This window comes from Myotis daubentonii, chromosome 2 (genome assembly GCF_963259705.1).
Source record: "Myotis daubentonii chromosome 2, mMyoDau2.1, whole genome shotgun sequence".
Classification (NCBI taxonomy): Eukaryota; Metazoa; Chordata; class Mammalia; order Chiroptera; family Vespertilionidae; genus Myotis; species Myotis daubentonii.
Window position 1 is genome coordinate 48,786,197 of NC_081841.1, and position 19,950 is coordinate 48,806,146.

The window sequence follows — 19,950 nt, forward strand, 5'->3', positions numbered from 1 at the left end:
TGGAGCTGGGGCTTGACCTCAGGCTGCCCAACTTCACTGAAACCACATGCTATGCTGTGTTGTGTATATGTTATATTCATTCTTCTGATCTGGACTATATGTCTAAGGGAGGAAGCTAAAGGGTACAAACTGAGGAGTGGGGTGCAAATGAAAGTCATTCAAATCGGTGAAAATGAAAGTGTCCCAACCCACTTTCCCCCACCTGTGTTCTCCCTCAACATATCCTTGCCTTGCCTTTCTGTTTTCACATCTCTTTCTCATTCCGCCTCCCTGAGAAGATGGCCTGCTGATTACCTGTTCACTGGTAGCCAAGGGAGACCATCAAGGTTGGCCCTTCCACTTATCTCACTGTTGTAACTGGCAGGCAAAGCCCCTGGCTCCCACCGAGGCCATGATGGGCAGGTTTCTATGGCTCAGGAGTCCTGGGTGGGGGCTGGCCAATAGAATGACAGCTCAGTAGAGATCCGACTGAGGCTGAGGCCTGGAGGGGCAGGGAACTAGGGTAGTGTGCCTGAGGAAGACATCCCAAGCCAGATGGTGAGTCATCTTAGGGACACATGCCAGGCCTTGCCCAGACTGGACAGATACATAATAATAATAATAATTAACATGCACAGGCCCTGTACTTGATACTTTATATACATTCTCTGATTTAATCATCACAACAGTCCTGAGATAGGTATTATTATTACCTCACTTTACGGATGAGGAAGCTGAGACACCAGAAGGTCAAATGCCATGCCCGAGGGGCCATGACTAGGAAGAGGTGGAGCAGTGAGGGATTCTACCGAAGCAGTCAGAGCCTGGGTGCATGACCACGCGAAGTCCTGCCTCAGCCTGGCGGTTCCCACCAAGGGGCAACGCCCACATCCAGAGTCGCTGCCCCCAGGCCTGGGTGCACACAGGCTGCAGAGGTGGCGGAGGAACAGGGAGGTGATGGAGGCTGGAGAGCAGGGCCCCTTGACTCAGTCTACCCATACAGCAAACCTTTTGCCCCATTCTCTTCAGGCAGGTGGCAGGGGGCCGCAGAGGCTCCCACATAATAGTTGAGGAGGGTGAATGGGTAAGGGGGGCTTTTCAGCCCCTGGCTTTGATTCTGGGCCATATTCCTCCCACACAGGCCTTTCTGCTTGTGGAGCCTAAAGCTTCCTGAATCTTCACAGATCCTTCTCACTAGGCAGGTCTAAAACTCCCTTTCCACCCACCTGCCCCTCCTCCAGCCCTGCCCCTCTCAGCTTCCTACTCCAGGAGCCTCACCACTGCCTAAGCAAGGAACCTTGTTCCCTCCTTCCCCCACATCCAATCAGCCACCAAGCCTGGTGGATTCAGCTAATGAATAATCTGTTGCATCCATCCGTTATGCCCCCCCCACCCCCAACACACACACACCTGCTCTAGCCCTGTGATGGTCTCTGCCAGCAGTCCTATGTGCAAGTTGCTGTTTGCCATTTTATAGACATCACCTTTTAATCCTCAGAACAATCCCTATTTGCAAATGAGGATACTGGAGTCAGAGAGGGAGAGTAGCTTGCCCAAGCTCACACATTGAATTGGGCGGAGCCCGACTCAGGCAGTCGGACTGCAGAACCCACACCCTCTTCCCCACTATTTTGTACTGCCTCCCTGACTACTATGCTCAACATCCTCCCTAGGGAATGCCACAAGAATGTGTAATCCATTCCACAACGTTCACTGTAAGTGCCAGGAACTCTGCAGTACACCGACGATCTAAAACTGAGCGGATACTGGGCTTCAGGACCACAGAGTCTGGTGGAATGTGCTGTTATCACCCGAACACACTCATCTGGTTGGGCCTCTCTACCCAGCACAGTGTCTGGCATAAAGTAGGTGCTTACTGATTATGGGTGGAAATGAAATGAATGGGAACTGTGGGAAGTCATCTGGTGCCTGCCCAGGGCCTACACCCAGGGCAGGGTGGAAGGGATGGGGGGTGGTTTTTCAGTTCATTTTCAGGGCATTTTTTGCCATTTCTCTCCCTCCTTGCTGCTTCTTTGTCTCCTACTCTTTTCTCCTGTGCTGCAGCCTTTGCTCGCAGGCTCAGCTATGTCATTTGAGGTTGATTGGTGGAAAGGAGAGTGGGAGGTTGGAGGAAGTTTTAACTAACAGGGCTCCAGTGGGCCAGGCCTCCTGCAGAAAGGGCCAGCTTGGAGACCAGAGGGTGTAAGGGCTCTGCCTGCTACCTTGGCCACTGCAGCCTCCCTCAGCATCCCTGGGACTCCACCTTGGCCATGGTTGATCGACATGGAGAGGGACTGAGAAGAGAATAGGTACCATCATGTGGGCCCTACCTTAGGGCTCTGGAAGGTTCAAGGTCCTGTGATGCTTGCCCAGGCTCCTTCCCCAAGGGCGATTTCACTTCAACTCCCCCACCCCCTCCCTGCCCATTCCTGGGGTGGGGGCAGAGGCAGGGAGCTGGAACCCTGGTGGGCACTGAGCCAAACCTCCTCAGGACTAGCAGGTCACAGCCAGTCACTTATGACAGAGGTGGGGCAGGAAGGCAGAGGAGAGATGGGCTCCTGTCTTCTCCAGGAGGGAGTGGTGAGCAAGTTAGAAGGAAGTTCATGAGGGCGAGACAGGGCTGGGACCAGTGGGAAGATGACCGAGGCAAGAGCAGGGGTCCCACACTTTCATGGAGGCAGATTCTTCTGACTGGTGCTCACACTATCCATGTATGAGAGGGGCGAGGAAGCAGTCAGTGAGCTGGCCGGCCAGTGGTGGTGACTGGGCCGTAGGGGAAACAGAGGCAGGGAGAGCAGCAGAGACGGCAGGGGCAGGTCTGAAGCTGTGCTGAAAGGAGGGGAACAGGCCTGCCTGCCAGGGAAATTGGGTGATATATGAATGTGCATAAATCCGTAGCTGAAATCTCCCTCCAGCTGCTACTTTTCAAGGTATGTGTGTTCCAAATACCCAGGAGACACTGCATCTGACCTTGAGTAATCAATGTTCTAAAATGGTGGCTCCGGCCCTGACCGGTTTGGCTCAGTGGATAGAGCGTCTGCCAGCGGACTGAAGGGTCCCGGGTTCGATTCCGGTCAAGGGCGTGTACCTTGGTTGCGGTTACATCCCCAGTGAGGGGTGTGCAGGAGGCAGCTGATCGATGTTTCTCATTAATGTTTCTAACTCTCTATCCCTCTCCCTTCCTCTCTGTAAAAAATCAATAAAATATATAAAAAAATAAAATAAAATAAAATGGTGGCTCCAGTCTGGTTAGGGCCACTCTTCCTCAGGCTCGGTGTCCTTTTCCCTCACTCCTGCACCATGGCCCAGCTTCTGGTCTGCCTAGCCTTCCCCAGCACCACCACTCCCCAGCCCCCACCTACACCACCTCCTCCCCCTTCCGTCTTTCCAACATTCCCAGCCTCTCCAAGCCCAGTCTCAAGCCCTCCCATCGTCCAGCCTATCCGGGCAGCCTTTGTTCAGGACTCAGACTGTGCCCGCGTGTTTCAGAGACCAGGCAGTCAGCTGCAGGGGCCTGAGAGAGCCCAGCCCCAGCCCCAGCTCGGCTCGCAGATGCCCAGTTCTGTCTGGATCCAGAGCACTGGCTGAAGAGGGGGCAAGTACGTTGGTAATGAGGACAGGAAGCCAGGGAGAGAGGCCCCTTCCTAGCATCAGAGCAGCCCCGAATCCTGCCCCGAATCCCACTCAGGAAGTGCTGGGGCCACGGAGGAAGCTGAACATTCAAAGACTTCCAGGCACCAGAGCTCCTGCCCATTTCCTCCCTCCAGAGAGGACACTCTGAAAGCCCAGGGCAGGCTGCAAAGACGGGGTCCAGAGCGGGAAGCGGGGAGAGAGGGGGTCCAGAGCCGGAAGTGGAAGAGAGGAAAGTCTGCAGTCTGAATGAGAGAGCACAGGCCACTTCCTCTCCTCCACTGTCAGTCTTTCCCTCCCTACAGAGAGGCAGCCCTTGCTGCTCAGAGGCCCCAGCCCAGGCTCTGGCAGTCCCTTCCTGCTCTTGGCTGCCCCTCCTAGCGAGGCCTTGAAAGGCCTGAATCCCAGTTTAATCTTCCCTCAGGCTTCAGTTCTCCCTGGGCCTCAGGCTCCCCGGGCCTTTCCCAGGGTGCTTGCAGGGGCCCTGAGAGCCAGCAAAGCAGCCCTGACCTCAGCCTGGCTCCTCTCCCCTGATAGAGCCCCCGCTTGTGCCAGGATTCCCCCTAGTTCCCTGCCAAACTAGCGCTCACCACAACTGAATTGAAACCTGCCTAATTATCATCAGTGACCCTCCTCTAGCAGAATGTAAGCTCCCAGAGGGTAGGGACTGGCTCTGCTTTACCCGAGGCTGCGGGGTCTCAGCGTCAGGGCCTGCACGCAGAGGCCCTGCAAAGAGGTTTCCTGAGTTAAATGAACTAATTTCCCCCTCCTGCTCGGGTCCTTTCACCTCCCTCAGACCCCCTCCCCCATCTGTCCTTCTTCCTGGTACCTTTCTATCCTCTTCCTCCTCCTGGAAGTGCCTCAGCTGTGGCCTCTCTAGGGTGCTCTTTTGGGGTCCCATGCTCTGGACGAGGGGACAGCCTTATTTCTAGTCCCTTAACTTCACCCAGTGCCTTGCAGCTGGGCTACAGGAGGATCTGTATGTATTGATTAAGCCTCCACAGTTAACTTTCTCATTCAAACATCAAATCCCCAAATTCAAATCTAAAGGACAAATAGATACTCATCCCTGTGCCAGGCTTTGTCCTTCAGGAAGAGTTAATGCCCTCCCCTCCTTCTCTCCGCCTTAGTATTCTCTCCCTCCCCCTCCCGGCTGTACCAGGTGCAAGGCCATGTAGAGGTTAACTGCAGGCTTTGCGGTCCTCCTCTCTCTTCTCCCCCTCCCCTCAGCCAACAACAACCTCAAAGTGAAAGGAAAAAGAGAGTTGGAGTAGGTACCTTGATTGGGGCGTTCAGGTCAGGAGATGGACGTCGCCAGAGAATGTTAGGAGAGGTGAGCAGGCCTGGGCCCCTCCATGCTGCCCTCCCAAATGCGACTGCAGCTGCAATAGCACATGCTTCCCCTCCCCTCGCCCCATGCCTCTCACCCGGCCTCGGATACTCACATGCTCATTAAGCTATTGAGCTCTGAGACCTGTTGCTTCCACTCAGCATCCTCTCAGCAACCTGCCCTCTGTGTGGACTTCCTGGCTCTCAAAGAGCGGGCAGAGGAAGTGGGTCTCGGCGAGAAGCCAGGTGCCGAGCAGTTTCTCCAGCCCTGAGAAGGGAAGGTATCCCCTTTGAGGGTCAGAAGACAGCCACAGCCCTGGGGAGCAGCAGTGGGGAGCCAAGGGGAGCCCCTGGATCTGAGCCCTCAACTCAGGATGCCTTCCTGCAGCCTGGGCAGCTGGGATGTTCAGGATGGGGCCAGCTCCTCCCTGCAGTGAGCCACCGGCTCCTCCTCTCTGTCAGCCTTTTCTGCTCTGTGGTCTGTCAGCCTGACCTCATGAGGAAGATGAAGCTGCAGAAGGGGGCCGAGGTGGGGTGGAGACAGGGGACCCAGCTCTGTGTCAGGCACAACCTTGGGCTGCCTTAATCAGGGTTCGCAGTCTTGAACTCCACGAGAGCGGGGGATGGGCAAGGGAACCATATAAGATCTCTGGGGAGGATCCAGTGGAACTCACCACTAAATTCATGCACAGGAGATTTTAGCCCAACTTTGCAAAACTGGGTCTCAAGTCACAAGGTTGGGGAAGGCTGCCCCCTAGAGCCAGGATCAAAGAATTCTTTATGGACAGCCAGCCCTTCTTTCCTTTATTCATTGCACAAATATTTATTGAATTCACCTATTCACCTGCCATTAGACTAGATGCTGTGAATGCAGAAGTGATCAAAGCAGGAAATAGAGTGAATAACCATCACGGTTTGCCCCAGACCGAGTGGTAAAACCAGGACAGCTCTGACCAAACCAAGAGAAGTTGGTCCCCAACAGATAAAGCCCCTGCATTCATGAAGTTATATTCCAATGGAGTGGCAGGGGAGTGGATGAAAAGGATTAACAAATATATAAGGTAATTTCACATAGTATAAGTGCTATGGGAAATAAATCAGGCGAGGGATTGTACTTCACATAAGAACAGGATTGCCACCGTAACCGGTTTGCCTCAGTGGATAGAGCGTCGGCCTGCGGACTGAAAGGTCGCGGGTTCGATTCCGGTCAGGGGCATGTACCTGGGTTGCAGGCACATCCCCAGTGGGGAGTGTGCAGGAGGCAGCTGATCGATGTTTCTAGCTCTCTATCTCTCTCCCTTCCTCTCTGTAAAAAATCAATAAAATATATTTTTTAAAAAAAGAACAGGGACTCTCATAGCCAGTTGGCCTGGAGGTCAAATCACCCCCAGTATTGCCGACAACAATCAAGGCTTAACTACAACAAGACTGCGCACAAAGACCACAAGGGGGTGCACCAAGAAAGCATAAAAAATGCGGAGACAAAGAAACATGACAGAAATGGAGGATATAGAGCTAAAAACCGCAATTTTAAGGTCTTTCAATAATTTTCTAGAAACTGCTGATAAATATAGTGAGATCCTCAAGAAATCTGAGACCCTCAATGTTGTGATAAAGAACCAACTAGAAATTAAGCACACACTGACTGAAATAAAGAATATTATACAGACACCCAACAGCAGACCAGAGGAGCACAAGAATCAAGTCAAAGATTCGAAATGCGAAGAAGCAAAAAACACCACTGGAAAAGCAAAATGAAAAAAGAATATGAAAATAGTGTAAGGAGCCTCTGGGACAGCTTCAAGCATACCAACATCAGAATTATAGGGGTGCCAGAAGATGAGAGAGAGCAAGATATTGAAAACCTATTTGAAGAAATAATAACAGAAAACTTCCCCCACCTGGTGAAAGAAATAGACTTACAGGTCCAGGAAGCGCAGAGAACCCCAAACAAAGGGAATCCAAAGAGGACCACACTAAGACACATCATAATTAAAATGCCAAGAGCAAAAGACAAAGAGAGAATCTTAAAAGCAGCAAGAGAAAGAAACTCAGTTACCTACAAGGGAGTACCCATACGACTGTCAGCTGATTTCTCAACAGAAACTTTGCAGGCCAGAAGGGAATGGCAAGAAATATTCAAAGTGATGAATACCAAGAACCTACAACCAAGATTACTTTATCCAGCAAAGCTATCATTCAGAACTGAAGGTCAGATAAAGAGCTTCACAGATAAGGAAAAGCTAAAGGAGTTCATCACCACCAAACCAGGATTATATGAAATGCTGAAAGGTATCCTTTAAGAAGAGGAAGAAGAAGAAAAAGGTAAAGATACAAATTATGAACAACAAACATGCATCTATCAACAAGTGAATCTAAGAATCAAGTGAACAAATAATCTGGTGATCATAATAGAATCAGGGACATAGAAAGGGAATGGACTGACTATTCTTGGGGGGGAAAGGGATGTGGGAGATGCGGGAAGAGACTGGACAAAAATCGTGCACCTATGGATGAGGACAGTGGGTGGGGAGTGAGGGTGGAGGGTGGGGCGGGAACTGGGAGGAGGGGAGTTATGGGGGGGAAAAAAAAAGAACAGGATTGCCTCTCTGAGGAGGTAATATTTGAGCTGAGACTAGAGTGATGAGGGATTGATCTTATGGGCACTCAGAGAAGAGCTTTCCAGGCACAAAATACAAAGACCCCCGAGGCAGGAACAAACTTGGCACATTCGAGCACAGAAAGAAGACCAGTGTGCCAGAAGTGAAACGAGCAGGGCCGAGGCTAGCTGGAGTTGGCGAGGACCCATAAGTGCACCCTAAGAACTGTGGGAAGCTATTGGAGAGATTACAGCAGGGCAGTACCATGTTCTGGGTTGTTGTTTTTTAAGTTTTTTTTTTTTTATTGATTTCAGAGAGGAAGGGAGAGGGAGAAATAGAAACATCAACGATGAGAGAGAATCATTGATGGGCTGCCTCCTGCATGCCCCCACTGGGGGTTGAGCCTGCAATCTGTTCATGTGCCCTGATTGGGAATCGAACGATGACCTCCTGGTTCATAGGTCAATGCTCAACTACTGAGCCACACTGGCTGGGCAGGTTGCTATTTTTAAAGATCACGCCAGCTGCTGGGTGGAGAATGGATTGGAGGGGAAAGCATGAGCAGAGGAAGACCAGCTAGGAGGCTGTTGCAGGAGGCAGTCGAGGTGATGAGAGTGACTGGACTAGGGTGGTGGCAAGGAGATGGAAAGAGGATAGGGCAGACCCAACTAATGAATTGGATGTAGGAGGTGAAGGAAAAGGAGGACTCAGTGATGACGTCTAGGTTTGGGGCTGGAGCCATAGAAAACAAGGACATGCTCCAGATGACATCCTGCTGGGTGGGGATTAAGGAACAGAGAGGAGGAAGTGCTGACAAATGTTATCAACTGGAATATAGCTTAGTGAGGGTAGCCTCCACGTAGCCTTGTGGGAGAAGATATGTCTGGAATGTGCCTGCTTTGGGGGAGTGAGGAAGAAATGCCTTAGGAGGCACGGTTCCTGCAGGTGGGAATCAGGAATCTGCCTTAATATTGGTGGGACCCAATTCAAAGTGACTTCAGAGGGATTGATAGTTCAGGCAGGTTAGCCATAGGCTATGTTTACATGACCTGAAATGGAATGAGGATGATGTATTGTGATAATAAGGTTAACTATAACAAACATCTCTGAAATCTCAGGGGCTTAGCCCAACAAAGATGCACTTCTCACTCATGTTACAGTCCGATGAGGGGCTGGGAGATGGAGGGAGTAGCTCTGATTTATTCATTCATTCAAGGATCCTAAGCTGTCTTCAACATGTGGCCCCTAAAATCATCACAGAAGAGGAAGAAGGAATAATGGCAGATACATGAGAAATTTGTATGGGTCCAACCTGGTAATGGCACACGTTGCTTCTGTTTTGATTCCATTGCTCAGAACTCCCTCCCATGGCATCAGTTTAACTGCAAAGAATCTGGGAAGTGTTCAAAGTTCAACTTCAGGATGTCACATGCCAGAAAAAGAGCTACTAATGGTGGTCATTTGCAGTTTCTGGGGGGTGGGCAGTGGTTTCTGTCTTGGGTTGGGCTGGGAGTGTGCTTTCTGAAAGTACTTCAGAAAGGAAGCTGATGTGGGAAGAATTGGATGTACACCTTTCTGCTTGTAGCTCCATAATCCTTCTGTTTTTTTCCCATTCTCATGGGCTGTCTCAAGTAAGATCTCAATTAACCCACACCTTACCACTGAAATAGCCTTGTGAATGCTTTCTCTTTTACAGTTTTTTTAAAAATATATTTTATTGATTTTTTACAGAGAGGAAGGGAGAGGGATAGAGAGTTAGAAACATCGATGAGCGAGAAACATCCATCAGCTGCCTCCTGCACACTCCCCACTGGGGATGCGCCTGCAACCAAGGTACATGACCTTGACCAGAATCGAACCTGGGACCCTTGAGTCCGCAGGCCAACGCTCTATCCACTGAGCCAAACCAGTTAGGGTTCTTTTACAGTTTTCTTTCCCATTCAATCTAACCTGGATACCACAGTCTAACTAATATTCCCAAGGCATGGCTTATGTCATGCTGTTCCTGTTCAATAATAACAATAGCAAACAATTTCAACAACAGCAATAAACATGTGTTGAGTTATACTGTGGTGAGTGCTTTAACTGTAGAGTCTCAATAAACCTTAACCCTTACAGCAAACCTATGTGCCATCATCATCATTCTCATTAGATAGATGGAGTGATGGGGCTCTGAGAGGACCACATGCTAATATGATAGCCACATGTGGTTATTTAAATTAAAATTAAAAACCATTGAAAATTCAGCAAGTCACATATCAAATAATAGCCATATGTGAATAATATCATTTTGGAGAGGGCAGATATAGAAAATTTTTTTCTTGGCAGAAACTTCTATTGAATTAGGGGCCAAGGGCCACAGAGTAAGTGGTAACCCTATCTGAGTATAAAATCCTTCAACAGTTAAGAAAAAGTTTCCACAATTAAGAAAAAGTTTCAGCCTGCCCTTAGCCTTCTTGTACAACCTGGGCCCAAGCTACTGTTGCATAATTATTTCTTCATTATTTTCTTGCACAATTTCATACTCTAGCCTAACAAGTTTGCTCCCTACTCTACACTACTCCTAATATGTCCACTCATAATATTTTTGCTCTCCTCCTTTCTGTCTGCCCAGCTAATTAGTTCCTACCTGACCTTTAAGGTTCTAATAGTTTAATTAGAATAAGTCCTGAATCAGCTCCCTCGTTTCCATTCTCACTGCCTTGACCTAAACCACCTTTCAGACTCCCCACATCATTTGCCATGGCAGCTGATCTGCTGCTACTAATCATACTTGTGGACATTTAATGAGCGCCTACTATGTGCTAGGCACTCTTTTAAGCACCATGTCCTCATCACGACACTTGAAGATTTCACTGCTGTCCCCACTTTACAGGCGGGGAAAATTTCACCCCCACACTATTACTCTGGCCACATTTCTAGAACACAGAACTGTTACTCTCTTCCCTCCCCCTGGCTCCACAGGGAGGGGGACAGCCTTCTTAGCAGAGCACTCAAAGCCCTTTATGTTCAGAACATTTCTAACTTCAAAACCCAGCACTCCACCCACAGACCACAAACTACTTACAGATTCCCGACCTGACATGTTATTTCTTCCCTCTGTGCTGTCTGTATACATGCTGTTCCCACGGCCTGGAGTGCCATGCCAGCTGGCCAGTGTACTGTGGACTCTGAAGCCATCCATGGCAGTGTACTGTGGACCTTGGGGCTCACTCCCTTCTCTGACCATCAAGCTATGAGTCTCTCCTTCAGCGGTTCCTGGAGGAGGGCTGGGTTCTCACCACATTAAAATCACGTCTCATTAAAAAAAAATATATTCCCAACATTCAAATGTAATGGGCCAGGAGAGGAGTCTGGGGTCTTTTTGTTTTTAAAGAAGCTCCCAGACGATTCTGAAACGAGGCAGATGGGGTTTATTTACACTGGTTTACATCACTCATTTTGCAATTAATTAATCATACCCTGCCTAGGTTTCATGTGCATGATTGCTAGTTAATGCTTACCTTTATTCACTTGCATTCATTTATTTAACTAATGTTTATTAAGGGGCTATTATGTGCCCGGCATTCATCTAGGTGTTGGTGTGAACAAAGGTGGTACAATCCCTGCTTACGGAGTTTAATTTCAGACGGGTGTGGTAGTCAGAATAGAGCCTCCCCCAAGATGTCCATGTCCTAATCCCCAGAACTTGTGAATATATTACTTTACATGGCAAAAGAGATTTTGTGGATGTGATTAAGTTAAGGATTTTTAAAATATATTTTTATTGATTTCAGAGAGGAAGAGAGAGGGAGAGATAGAAACATCAATGATGAGAGAGAATCATTGATGGGCACCTCCTGCATGCCCCGTACTGGGGATCGAGTCCACAACCTGGGCATGTGCTCTGACAGGAATCCAACCAAACCGTCTTCTCCTGGTTCATACGTTGATGCTCAACCACTGAGCCATGCCGGTTGGGCAAGGTAAGGATTTTGATGTGGGAAAATTATTTTGGATTATCCAGGTTCTTAATCACCAGGGTCCTTATAAGGGAAAAGAGGGAGGGAGCAGAGTCAGGGAGAGAGAAGATGTGACAACAGAAGCAGAGTTCAAAGGAGATGATGAAGGGAGATGAAGAAAGAGGGCCTTGAGTCAAGGAATGTATATAGTTAGCTACGGAAGCAGATGTTCTCCTTGAGCCTTCAGGCGGGCAGTCCTGCTATCCCTTTCATATTAGCCCAGGGAGACCCATTTTGGGGTCTACAGAACTAGAAGATTATAAATGTGTGCTATTTTAAGCCATTACATTCGTGGTGATTTGCAGCGGAAAGAAATGAATACAAGAAATACTGGCTACTTATCCTGTGCAGGTATGTGATGGGCCTCCCCAACTTGATTCTAAGTGCCCTGCGGGCTCTGTGTTAGGTCGGGTTTTCCCTTTCATCTGACGCTGAGGGTGGAGGTGATGTCTGGTGGGGATTGGGGGTGAGGGGGAGAGGCTTGTGGAGAGGAAAGGAAAGGGGAGCTGTGAGCCAGAGTTAGAAGGTGATGGTGGCAGGGATTCTCAAGCTTCAGTGTGAAGTACCGTCTGAAGAAGGTCAGGGAGGGGACCGGGCAGGGCGGAAGGAATCGTATTCACTGTGTACTTTCATGTTTCTTAATTGATGTTTTAATTTGTGATGAGACATTTAAATCTCAAATTTTAAAAGAGAAGGTGCCTCCTATCCAGAGATTGAACGTTTAAAGCAGCCACCGCCGCTGCTTCTCTAAACATGCATTGCTAGGCCCCGCCAGTGCCCAAGTATCCGGATACGGCGGGTCTGAGACAAGCCCGGGGTCTGCCCTGCGGACAGGCATCCGTCCCCCTGACCGGCAGCCTCAGGACCTCAGGCGCCCAGCTCGGCGGGCCTGGGCTCCGGCGTCGGCGGCCTCCGGCCAGGGAGGGCGCTGTGCCAGCGGCGGCGCGGCGCGGGGCGGGGCGCGGGGAGGGGCGGGCCTGGGCGGAGCTCGCGGCGGCCGGCGGCTCCGGCTCCGGCTCCGGGCCCTGCACCTGTGACTCCCGCAGGCTGAGCTCGCCCTCGCGCCCGGCGCCCGCACCCATGGCCCCGTCTCGCAGGCAGCTCGGCCTCCGCGCCGCCTACTCCGGCCTCAGCTCCGTGGCCGGCTTCTCCATCTTCATCGTTTGGACGGTGGTCTACAGCCAGCCGTGGACGGCGGCGATGGGGGGACTCGCAGGTACCCCGGGGCTCGGGGGGCGTTGGGGCCGGGTTGTGGGGCGAGGGGAGGCGCTCTGCTCCCGCGGCTCCTCGCGGGTGACACCTCGCGGGGGAGCAGGGGGGGTGTTTACCCAAAACAGCCTTTCGCAGCGCGGGCCTCTCGCGGCCCAAGCATTCTCCGCGCCCTGGCGCTGCCCGGGCGCCGACGTCCTGCTGGGGTTGGCACCCGCCTGCCTGCCAGGCGCTGCCGCCTGGGGTGGCTCGCGGCCCCTCGCCCGCCCACTGCCCATGGCACCTCTTCCTGCGCCCCGCATCGCTCGGCGCCGCTTCCCAGGGCTGCCCCCGGGCTCAGGGTGAAGACCCTCCAGACACACCTGTTCTGGGGGTCCCGCTGCTGCCGCGCCTCTTCCTTGGGGCTGGGTGAGGGCAGAGACGGGTAAGTGGGAAGGAGGGCGGGGGGCTCCTGGGGAAGCCCGCCTGCCTCTTTCTGGTGTGGACCCCACCCAGCGGAGGCCTTGGGGGGCGCCTGGAAAGGCACTCGGGGGATGCGAGGGAAACTGCACGTGTTTCCGCCGCGGCGGTGTCTCTGGGCCACCCTGGTGCTGTGGCTCCTGCACCGGTATCTGCTCACCCGCCCTGGCCGCCCTTTCGGTGCCTCTAGGAGGGAAGCGGAGACCAGCGCTGGAGTGAGAACGTCAGCACCCGGGTGGGAGCCGGGTGCTCACCGGTGCTCTGTGCTCGCTGTGCACCTTTAGGGCATGCCGTTAACCTCTCTGTGTTGTAAAATTAGTCTGAAAGTGAAACATATTTTTTCTACTTGCTAACTTTTTTAATGCGTTCTACGTGCCAGACACTGTTAAGCAATCTGCTTCCATTGTCTCGTTTAATCCTTATGTCAGTCCAGTGAAGTAGGCATTGTTATTGTGCCTGCTTAAACTGAGGCTTGGAGTAAATAAATAGCTCGCCCCGGGGTTACACAGCGACATGAAATAGTACGTGTGGGAAAAGACCTTTGGGGAAAAAAATACACATAAGGATAATGCTGTTACAGATGATGTGCTTATTCCATTACTAAAACCCTCTGCCCAGAGAGACCGTAATGTCTGATGACGAATAACTAGATTTACTCATTGCCCCTGAGCTTACTGAGAGCCATCCCTGGGTAGAAAAGGAGCGGGAGGTGGAAGTTCTGCCTTATAAGAGGGCATACATAGCCATAGCCTACGCAGCGCCAACCAGAGCACTGGGGAGTCACCAAGGAAGGGTGGTGGGTGCCTTGGCTGGGCTGCTCTCATGCCTGCCCGGATGCCCCACCACCTGTGGCTCTCTGTTCTCCCTGGGGGCCGCCAGACTACCTCTGTTCACCTATCTGCAGACCCGACTCCTCCCTCCGCCCCGGGACCCTCACCATCTGCCCTGTTTCTCCTGGTTCTCTTGCAGTTTTTTTTCCCCGTTTCTTGCCAGCCTTCTGCTTTCCCCTCAGGAAGGTGGTGTCTTCAGGCCAGGCGCTGTGGTTGTACTGATAAGACCTGAGGTGGGGGCTGTTTGGAGGTGAGGAGGGAGGGCCACCCCTGGGATCAGAGCTGGGTGTGCTGGGAGTCTGGCCTGGTGTAGTGAGCCCAGGCTGTGTGACCTTGGGCCCATCAATGCCTTCTGGGCCTCAGTTTCCTCATCTGTAAGGAGTGGGAGGAGATGCCAGTGAAGGAGATGATCTTAGAGACACCCTACCCACCCCCATCCCCCAACCCTCCCCTCCTGCCCCTCTACCTACCCCCCACACGCTTTTCAGGCCTGTAATGTTGCAGTTTGTGTCCTTTCATTCATCTCACAGCTGCCTGTTGGAGAGCCATGAACTAGGCCAGTGATGGCGAACCTATGACACGCATGTCAGAGGTGACATGCAAACTCATTCTTTTGGTTGATTTTTCTGTTAAATGGCATTTAAATATATAAAATAAATATCAAAAATATAAGTCTTCGTTTTACTATGGTTGCAAATATCAAAAGATTTCTATATGTGACACGGCACCAGAGTTAGAGTTTTTCAAAATGCTGACACGCCGAGCTCAAAAGGTTCGCCATCACTGAACTAGGCCCTCTAGCTTATGCTCCAGGGAGTCCTGGGGCTTCCCTCTGACCCCAACTCTGCCCTCTCTCCATCCCTGCAGGCTTCCCTCTGAGGCAGGCCAGCTGTGGAGCTGGGCACCAGGGCAGCGATCAGCGGGAGCAGGGTCCTGGTGCCTCCCTGACAGTCTGGCCTTGGACATCCAGGAGGTGGCCATGGAAGAGCCATAACTGCCTGGCGGTGGTGTGGTGGGGCGAGGGAGGGCTTGCCTGGCCAGGGCTACCCACGTGCCCTCTCCACCCTGAGTAGGTTCTGAGAGTCTGTAGCCAGACTTCTTCCTCTTTTGGGGGTGATGCATCAGCGAATTTACTGACTTGTGAGCACCCCACTTCTGACTTGGCGTTTTCTAGCTCAGAAACTGCCGAGTCACCAGAGGGCAGCCCTAGTGTGTTCCTTCTTCCTGGGTAGCGGGCAGTGGCCAGTGGGGTGCTGGTTTCTGGGACAGGGTGAGCCTGGGGCCAGCGGGAAGAGCGTTCATGGGTGGAGACCCGCTCTCTCCCATCCTGGTGGTGCCGGGAAGAAGCTTGGAGGAAAGGCAGTTGCAGAAGAAAGCTTTGCTGTGGGAACCCTGGGGAAACACGCACACTCTTACTCTCCATCTGGCAGACAAGGAAAGAGGAAAAGAATAGAAAAGTTGTCCCAGGAGTCCAAACGGCTCTGTGTTCTTCCCAGGGGAGCTGTGAGTGAGAGGAGCTCTGGGCCTTGCTTTTCCCTGAGAGAAGCAGGGTCTCTGTTCCTTGAAGCAGGTTGGGTGGAGTGAGGGGTGAGGTCTGGCATGGACATGCGTGTGGGTGGGCCTGGGGACCTGTCCGTTCTGCCTGGATTGTGCAGAGCAGGCTCCTGGAGCCCACAGTGTCCTAGGGAAGGGAGCAGGGCTGAGGGACAGTTGCCTCTTGCTCCTTCACTCTGCACCTTTGGGTGGAGTTGGTGAGGGAGGTCCTTCTTCCACAGAGAGTGGTGAGAGCTGGGGTAGGTGAGACCGAGCCTGCTTCCAGGCTTGGCTGGTGTTTGGAGGTGAGCCCTGTGTGCAGGGGAAGGGAGAGGTGAGGAAGGTTGTCCCTGCTAATTGACAAAGACCTGGGACCTGGAACACCCAAGATAGCCATCTGCCTTTTCCTCCTGCTCAGCCCCTTTTGGCACGTGGGTATATGTGGGGGTGGGTGTTTTGGGAGCTAAGAGATGGCATTTCCATAGGCCTGTATTTCAGCATCTCCTAACCCAGAAATTGCTGAGTCACAGAGGCATGGCTCTGACCTTATTTTTCTCCTGAGCTAGCTTCCAGAATCTTTGAGTGGCAGAGGATCTGAGAGCTCAGCTACCCCAGCCACTCCATGGCATGTTAAAGAGACAGAGGGCAACGGGGCTGGCCCAGACTGGTGCCATTCTGACTGTTCCTCAAATGCACTCAGTGACAACAAGCCTCTTTCTTGGGCCCTTTAAGAAGCCATTGGCTCTCCAAATGAACACCTAGGATGCATGTGAGAAGGTAGGGAAAGACTCTGGGAAGGGTGGCTGGCACACAACCCAGATCACGTAGGATGTGAGCTGAAGCCGTGGGGTTGCTACTCTGTCCACCCCTGGCCTGCTCCCACTTCCTGCCTCGGCCATGGAGAGATGCTTGTTCGAGCTCATCCCGATCTCAGAGGTGGAGGGACCCATATTCCAGGCCCCACAGTCCTCTTGGAAGGTTGGGGTGGGCAGGGGCAGAGCTGGGAGAGTGTGGGTGAAACGGGGCGGGAGGGGAAGCTGCAGCGTTGGCAGGCTGCACCTCACTAGTGTGGAACTGGAGTCTCCAAGTTTCCACGCTGGCGGGACCTTTGGGCTATCCATCTTTAGAAATGAAACACTAAGGCTCTGAGAGGTCATGGGGGAGTGCCATGGAGTATGGCCCCAGGCGTCCTGGCTGGCAGTCTCATGGTTTTCATCCCTCACCAGGCTGCCTAAATTGTGACAACTTCTGGGCTGGTGACCAGAGCATAGCTCTGTGATGATGCTCCCCTCTGCCTTGTTTTCCCTAACTTAAAAAACATTTTTATGAAATATTTTGGGCAACTGAAAAAGGGTGGATAATTTAATAAACACTCTTACACTTACTACCCAGCCTAAGAATTAAAGTATCATAGATTCAGTCAAAGCACTCTTCCCACCCCCACCTCCTTATCAGCTTCCTTTTCTTCTCTTTCTCGCCACAGATAACCAACCACTTTCCCCAACCACATGTCCATCCTTCCTGTGCATGTGTACACAGGTCTCCTGATGCCTAGGACCCCCGGCCTGTGTGGCCCCACCTGCCAGGCTTGCAGCTGGCTCTGCCTCTCCTCATTCCTTGCAGGGACCCTGCAGGCCTGCTCCGGACCCTTGCCAATGGAACTGATATTTGTTCCACTCTTTAGGCTGTGCGGCAGGCACGGCCTGGCACAGAGGGCATTCGTATTGGCTGAGCAGCAGCTGGCATTGTCGGGGAAATGCCCAGCCTGGCCCAGAGGGTGGACCCAGGAAAGGCTGAGGGCATCAGGCCTGCCCTTTGCAGCAGACTGGAGGGAGTGACGGGGAGTATGGCCATGAGCAAGGTCTTGAACGCCCTCGGGCTGGGTGGAGGAACGTCAGGGTGGGAGGACCACTTCCCACACCTGTGGCCCTCAGGCTGGGCCTCTTTGCACTCTTAAAAAAGTAGTGAAACCCCAAGAAAATTTTATGTGGGTTATATCTATATGTGCCATATTAGAAATGATAACTGAGAACATTTGTAAGCATTTAAAATATTAAAAATCACATTGCATTAACACAAGTAATATGTGTGTAAGGAAACAGTCATGTTTTCCAAAACAAAAAAAAATTAGGGAGAATGGTATTGGTTTTATATTTTTGCCGATCTCGACTGTGTGACTGAAGAGAGATTCCCTTATCTGCTCTTGCAATCCGGCCCCCCATGATATCACAGGCCCTATGGCCTCTAAAAACTCCATTCCAGAGTCATGAGACTGTAAAGACAAACACTCTCTGTATTTCAGCATTTCCTAACCCAGAAATAGGCTGGCCTAGGGGTCCTACCAGTCCCTGGAGGACCCGGGGTCACTGGCTGGAGGCTGGGAGGAGAGGGTGATGGCAGTGTCTGTCCCGCTGACCAAGTCTGTCCCACAGGTGTGCTGGCACTGTGGGTCCTGGTGACGCACATAATGTACATGCAGGATTACTGGAGGACCTGGCTCAAGGGGCTGCGTGGCTTCTTCTTCGTGGGCGTCCTCTTCGCAGCTGTCTCCATTGCCACCTTCTGCAACTTCCTTGTGCTGGCCATCACCCGACACCAGAGTGAGGGCCAGTGCTGGGGGGCGGGGCGGGGCGGGATGGACGGGGACTGGGGGGTGGCGCTTACATCCGAGGGACTGGCCAGATCACTTAACCTCCTGTGTCTCAGTTTTCTCACTGTTAGAGTGGGTTGAATGAGAGTAGCCATACCCTGGGGTTGGAAGGGTTCAGTGAAATGTGTGGGAAGTGCTGAGCACATGTAGTAGGATGGCAGTGCCCCCTGGTGGCTGCAACCAGCAAGAAGCCAAAGGCCCTTGTCCCTGACCCTAGGGAATCTGATGTTCAGGCAGGTTCAAGCGGGTGGGAAGTGGCTGAGGGTAAAAGTGACAAAAGCAAAAGATGCCACACCTGTGAATGGCCAGCCCTGACCTTCCCTCATCCCACTGCCTGCAAGCCCTGAAGGCTGGTTCAGCCTCTATTGGAGGTTGGAGAGGGCGGCCCCAGCCCTGTGGGCGGGGGGCTGGGGGCGGGGAAAGAGGGCCAGGCCCGCCAGAGTCAGTCGGGCTCCTCTCCCTTGCAGGCCTCAAAGACCCCAATAGCTACTACCTGTCCTGCGTTTGGAGCTTCATTGCCTTCAAGTGGGCCTTCCTGCTCGGCCTCTACGCCCACCGCTACCGGGCTGACTTTGCCGACATCAGCATCCTCAGCGATTTCTGACCCAGGGGGTGAGATCTCTGCACCCTGGGGTCCTCAGGACCTGGACTCAGCTTCTGAGACATCAGGTGGGACTGTCCCACCCCTGGGGTACCCCAGCACCGTGGCAGGAGATACACAACAGGAAGACTTTGGTCTCCCAGGACCCTGTCCCCGTCCACTTTGAGGGAGACCTGGGGGTGATGGAAAGGGGTCCTGCTCTGTTGCTCCTCATTAGCCTGGCTGGAGGGAAGCTTTTCAAATAGATCTATTTTCTTAGCGCTCAGTGAGGAAGCTTTGTAAGGGCCAAGGCAACAGTTGAGGGGCAAAGAGGCCTTGACCCATGCCTGGGGGCAGGTGATCTGGTCCCTGCTGCCCCAGGGACTTTCCCTCAGACCAGGGTGGAAACCTGGGAAGGGAAGGTCAAGTAAGGGGTCTCCAGTAGAGACCTCACCCCAAACCCCAGCATCCCATCCTGTTGTTCCCCCAAGGTCTTAGGCAGAGAGTTCAGTGTCCCTGTCCCACCCTGAGCTGGCCTCCCGAGTGTACTGTTCAGTCATCTCCGTCACCACCCAAGTCCTCCCTCTTACACGCACCACACACCTCAGAGCAGGACTCCCCAAATGAGGCCAGACTAAGGATCTTGGGGAAGGTGCTCCTGCCCCCAGAAGGGCTTGAGTAGGGGGCAGCATGGTGCAGGCCAGAAGGACCCCAGATCTGTGCCTACACACCTGCAGCCCTGCATTTCCACTCGGCCTTCTCACACTTGCCCTGGTTACACCCAGAACACCCCCTGCTATGAGATGCCTCCCCCCCCCCCAACTCCTGCCCCTCACCTAGAGCTTATATCTTTTACCTCCCTCTTGAAGGATAAACCTGCTCTCTGCCCATACACTGGCCCAAGGGCTCCCCTGACTTGGGAGGGAAGAGGCTACTGATGTGTGTGTCTTTTTATGTTAGGTTGCCATTTTGCACGTCTACCCCTTTCCCACCTCAGCTCTTTGCCTTATCTGTGTTACTGTCACTTAAGCAGAAATACAGCGACTGTTTGTATCAGACAGCCTCTGGTTGTTTCTTGGGGAGATTGTGAGAGCAGTGGGTGGGAGGGCTGGTGGTGCTGGGTCTCTAGTTGTCTTGTAAAGCCATTTCC

At 52.4% G+C, this 19,950-nt stretch overlaps 1 protein-coding gene across 1 annotated transcript; it reads left to right on the top strand.

The window, feature by feature from the left end:
* Positions 1 to 12,522: 12,522 nt before the first annotated feature.
* SLC48A1 (solute carrier family 48 member 1) lies at positions 12,523 to 19,856 on the top strand. Its single transcript, XM_059682678.1, has 3 exons — positions 12,523 to 12,755; positions 18,003 to 18,170; positions 18,688 to 19,856. The coding sequence occupies exons 1-3, from the start codon at positions 12,620 to 12,622 to the stop codon at positions 18,822 to 18,824; spliced, it is 441 nt and encodes a 146-aa protein (XP_059538661.1). The 5' UTR covers positions 12,523 to 12,619; the 3' UTR covers positions 18,825 to 19,856.
* The last annotated feature ends 94 nt before the right edge of the window (positions 19,857 to 19,950 follow it).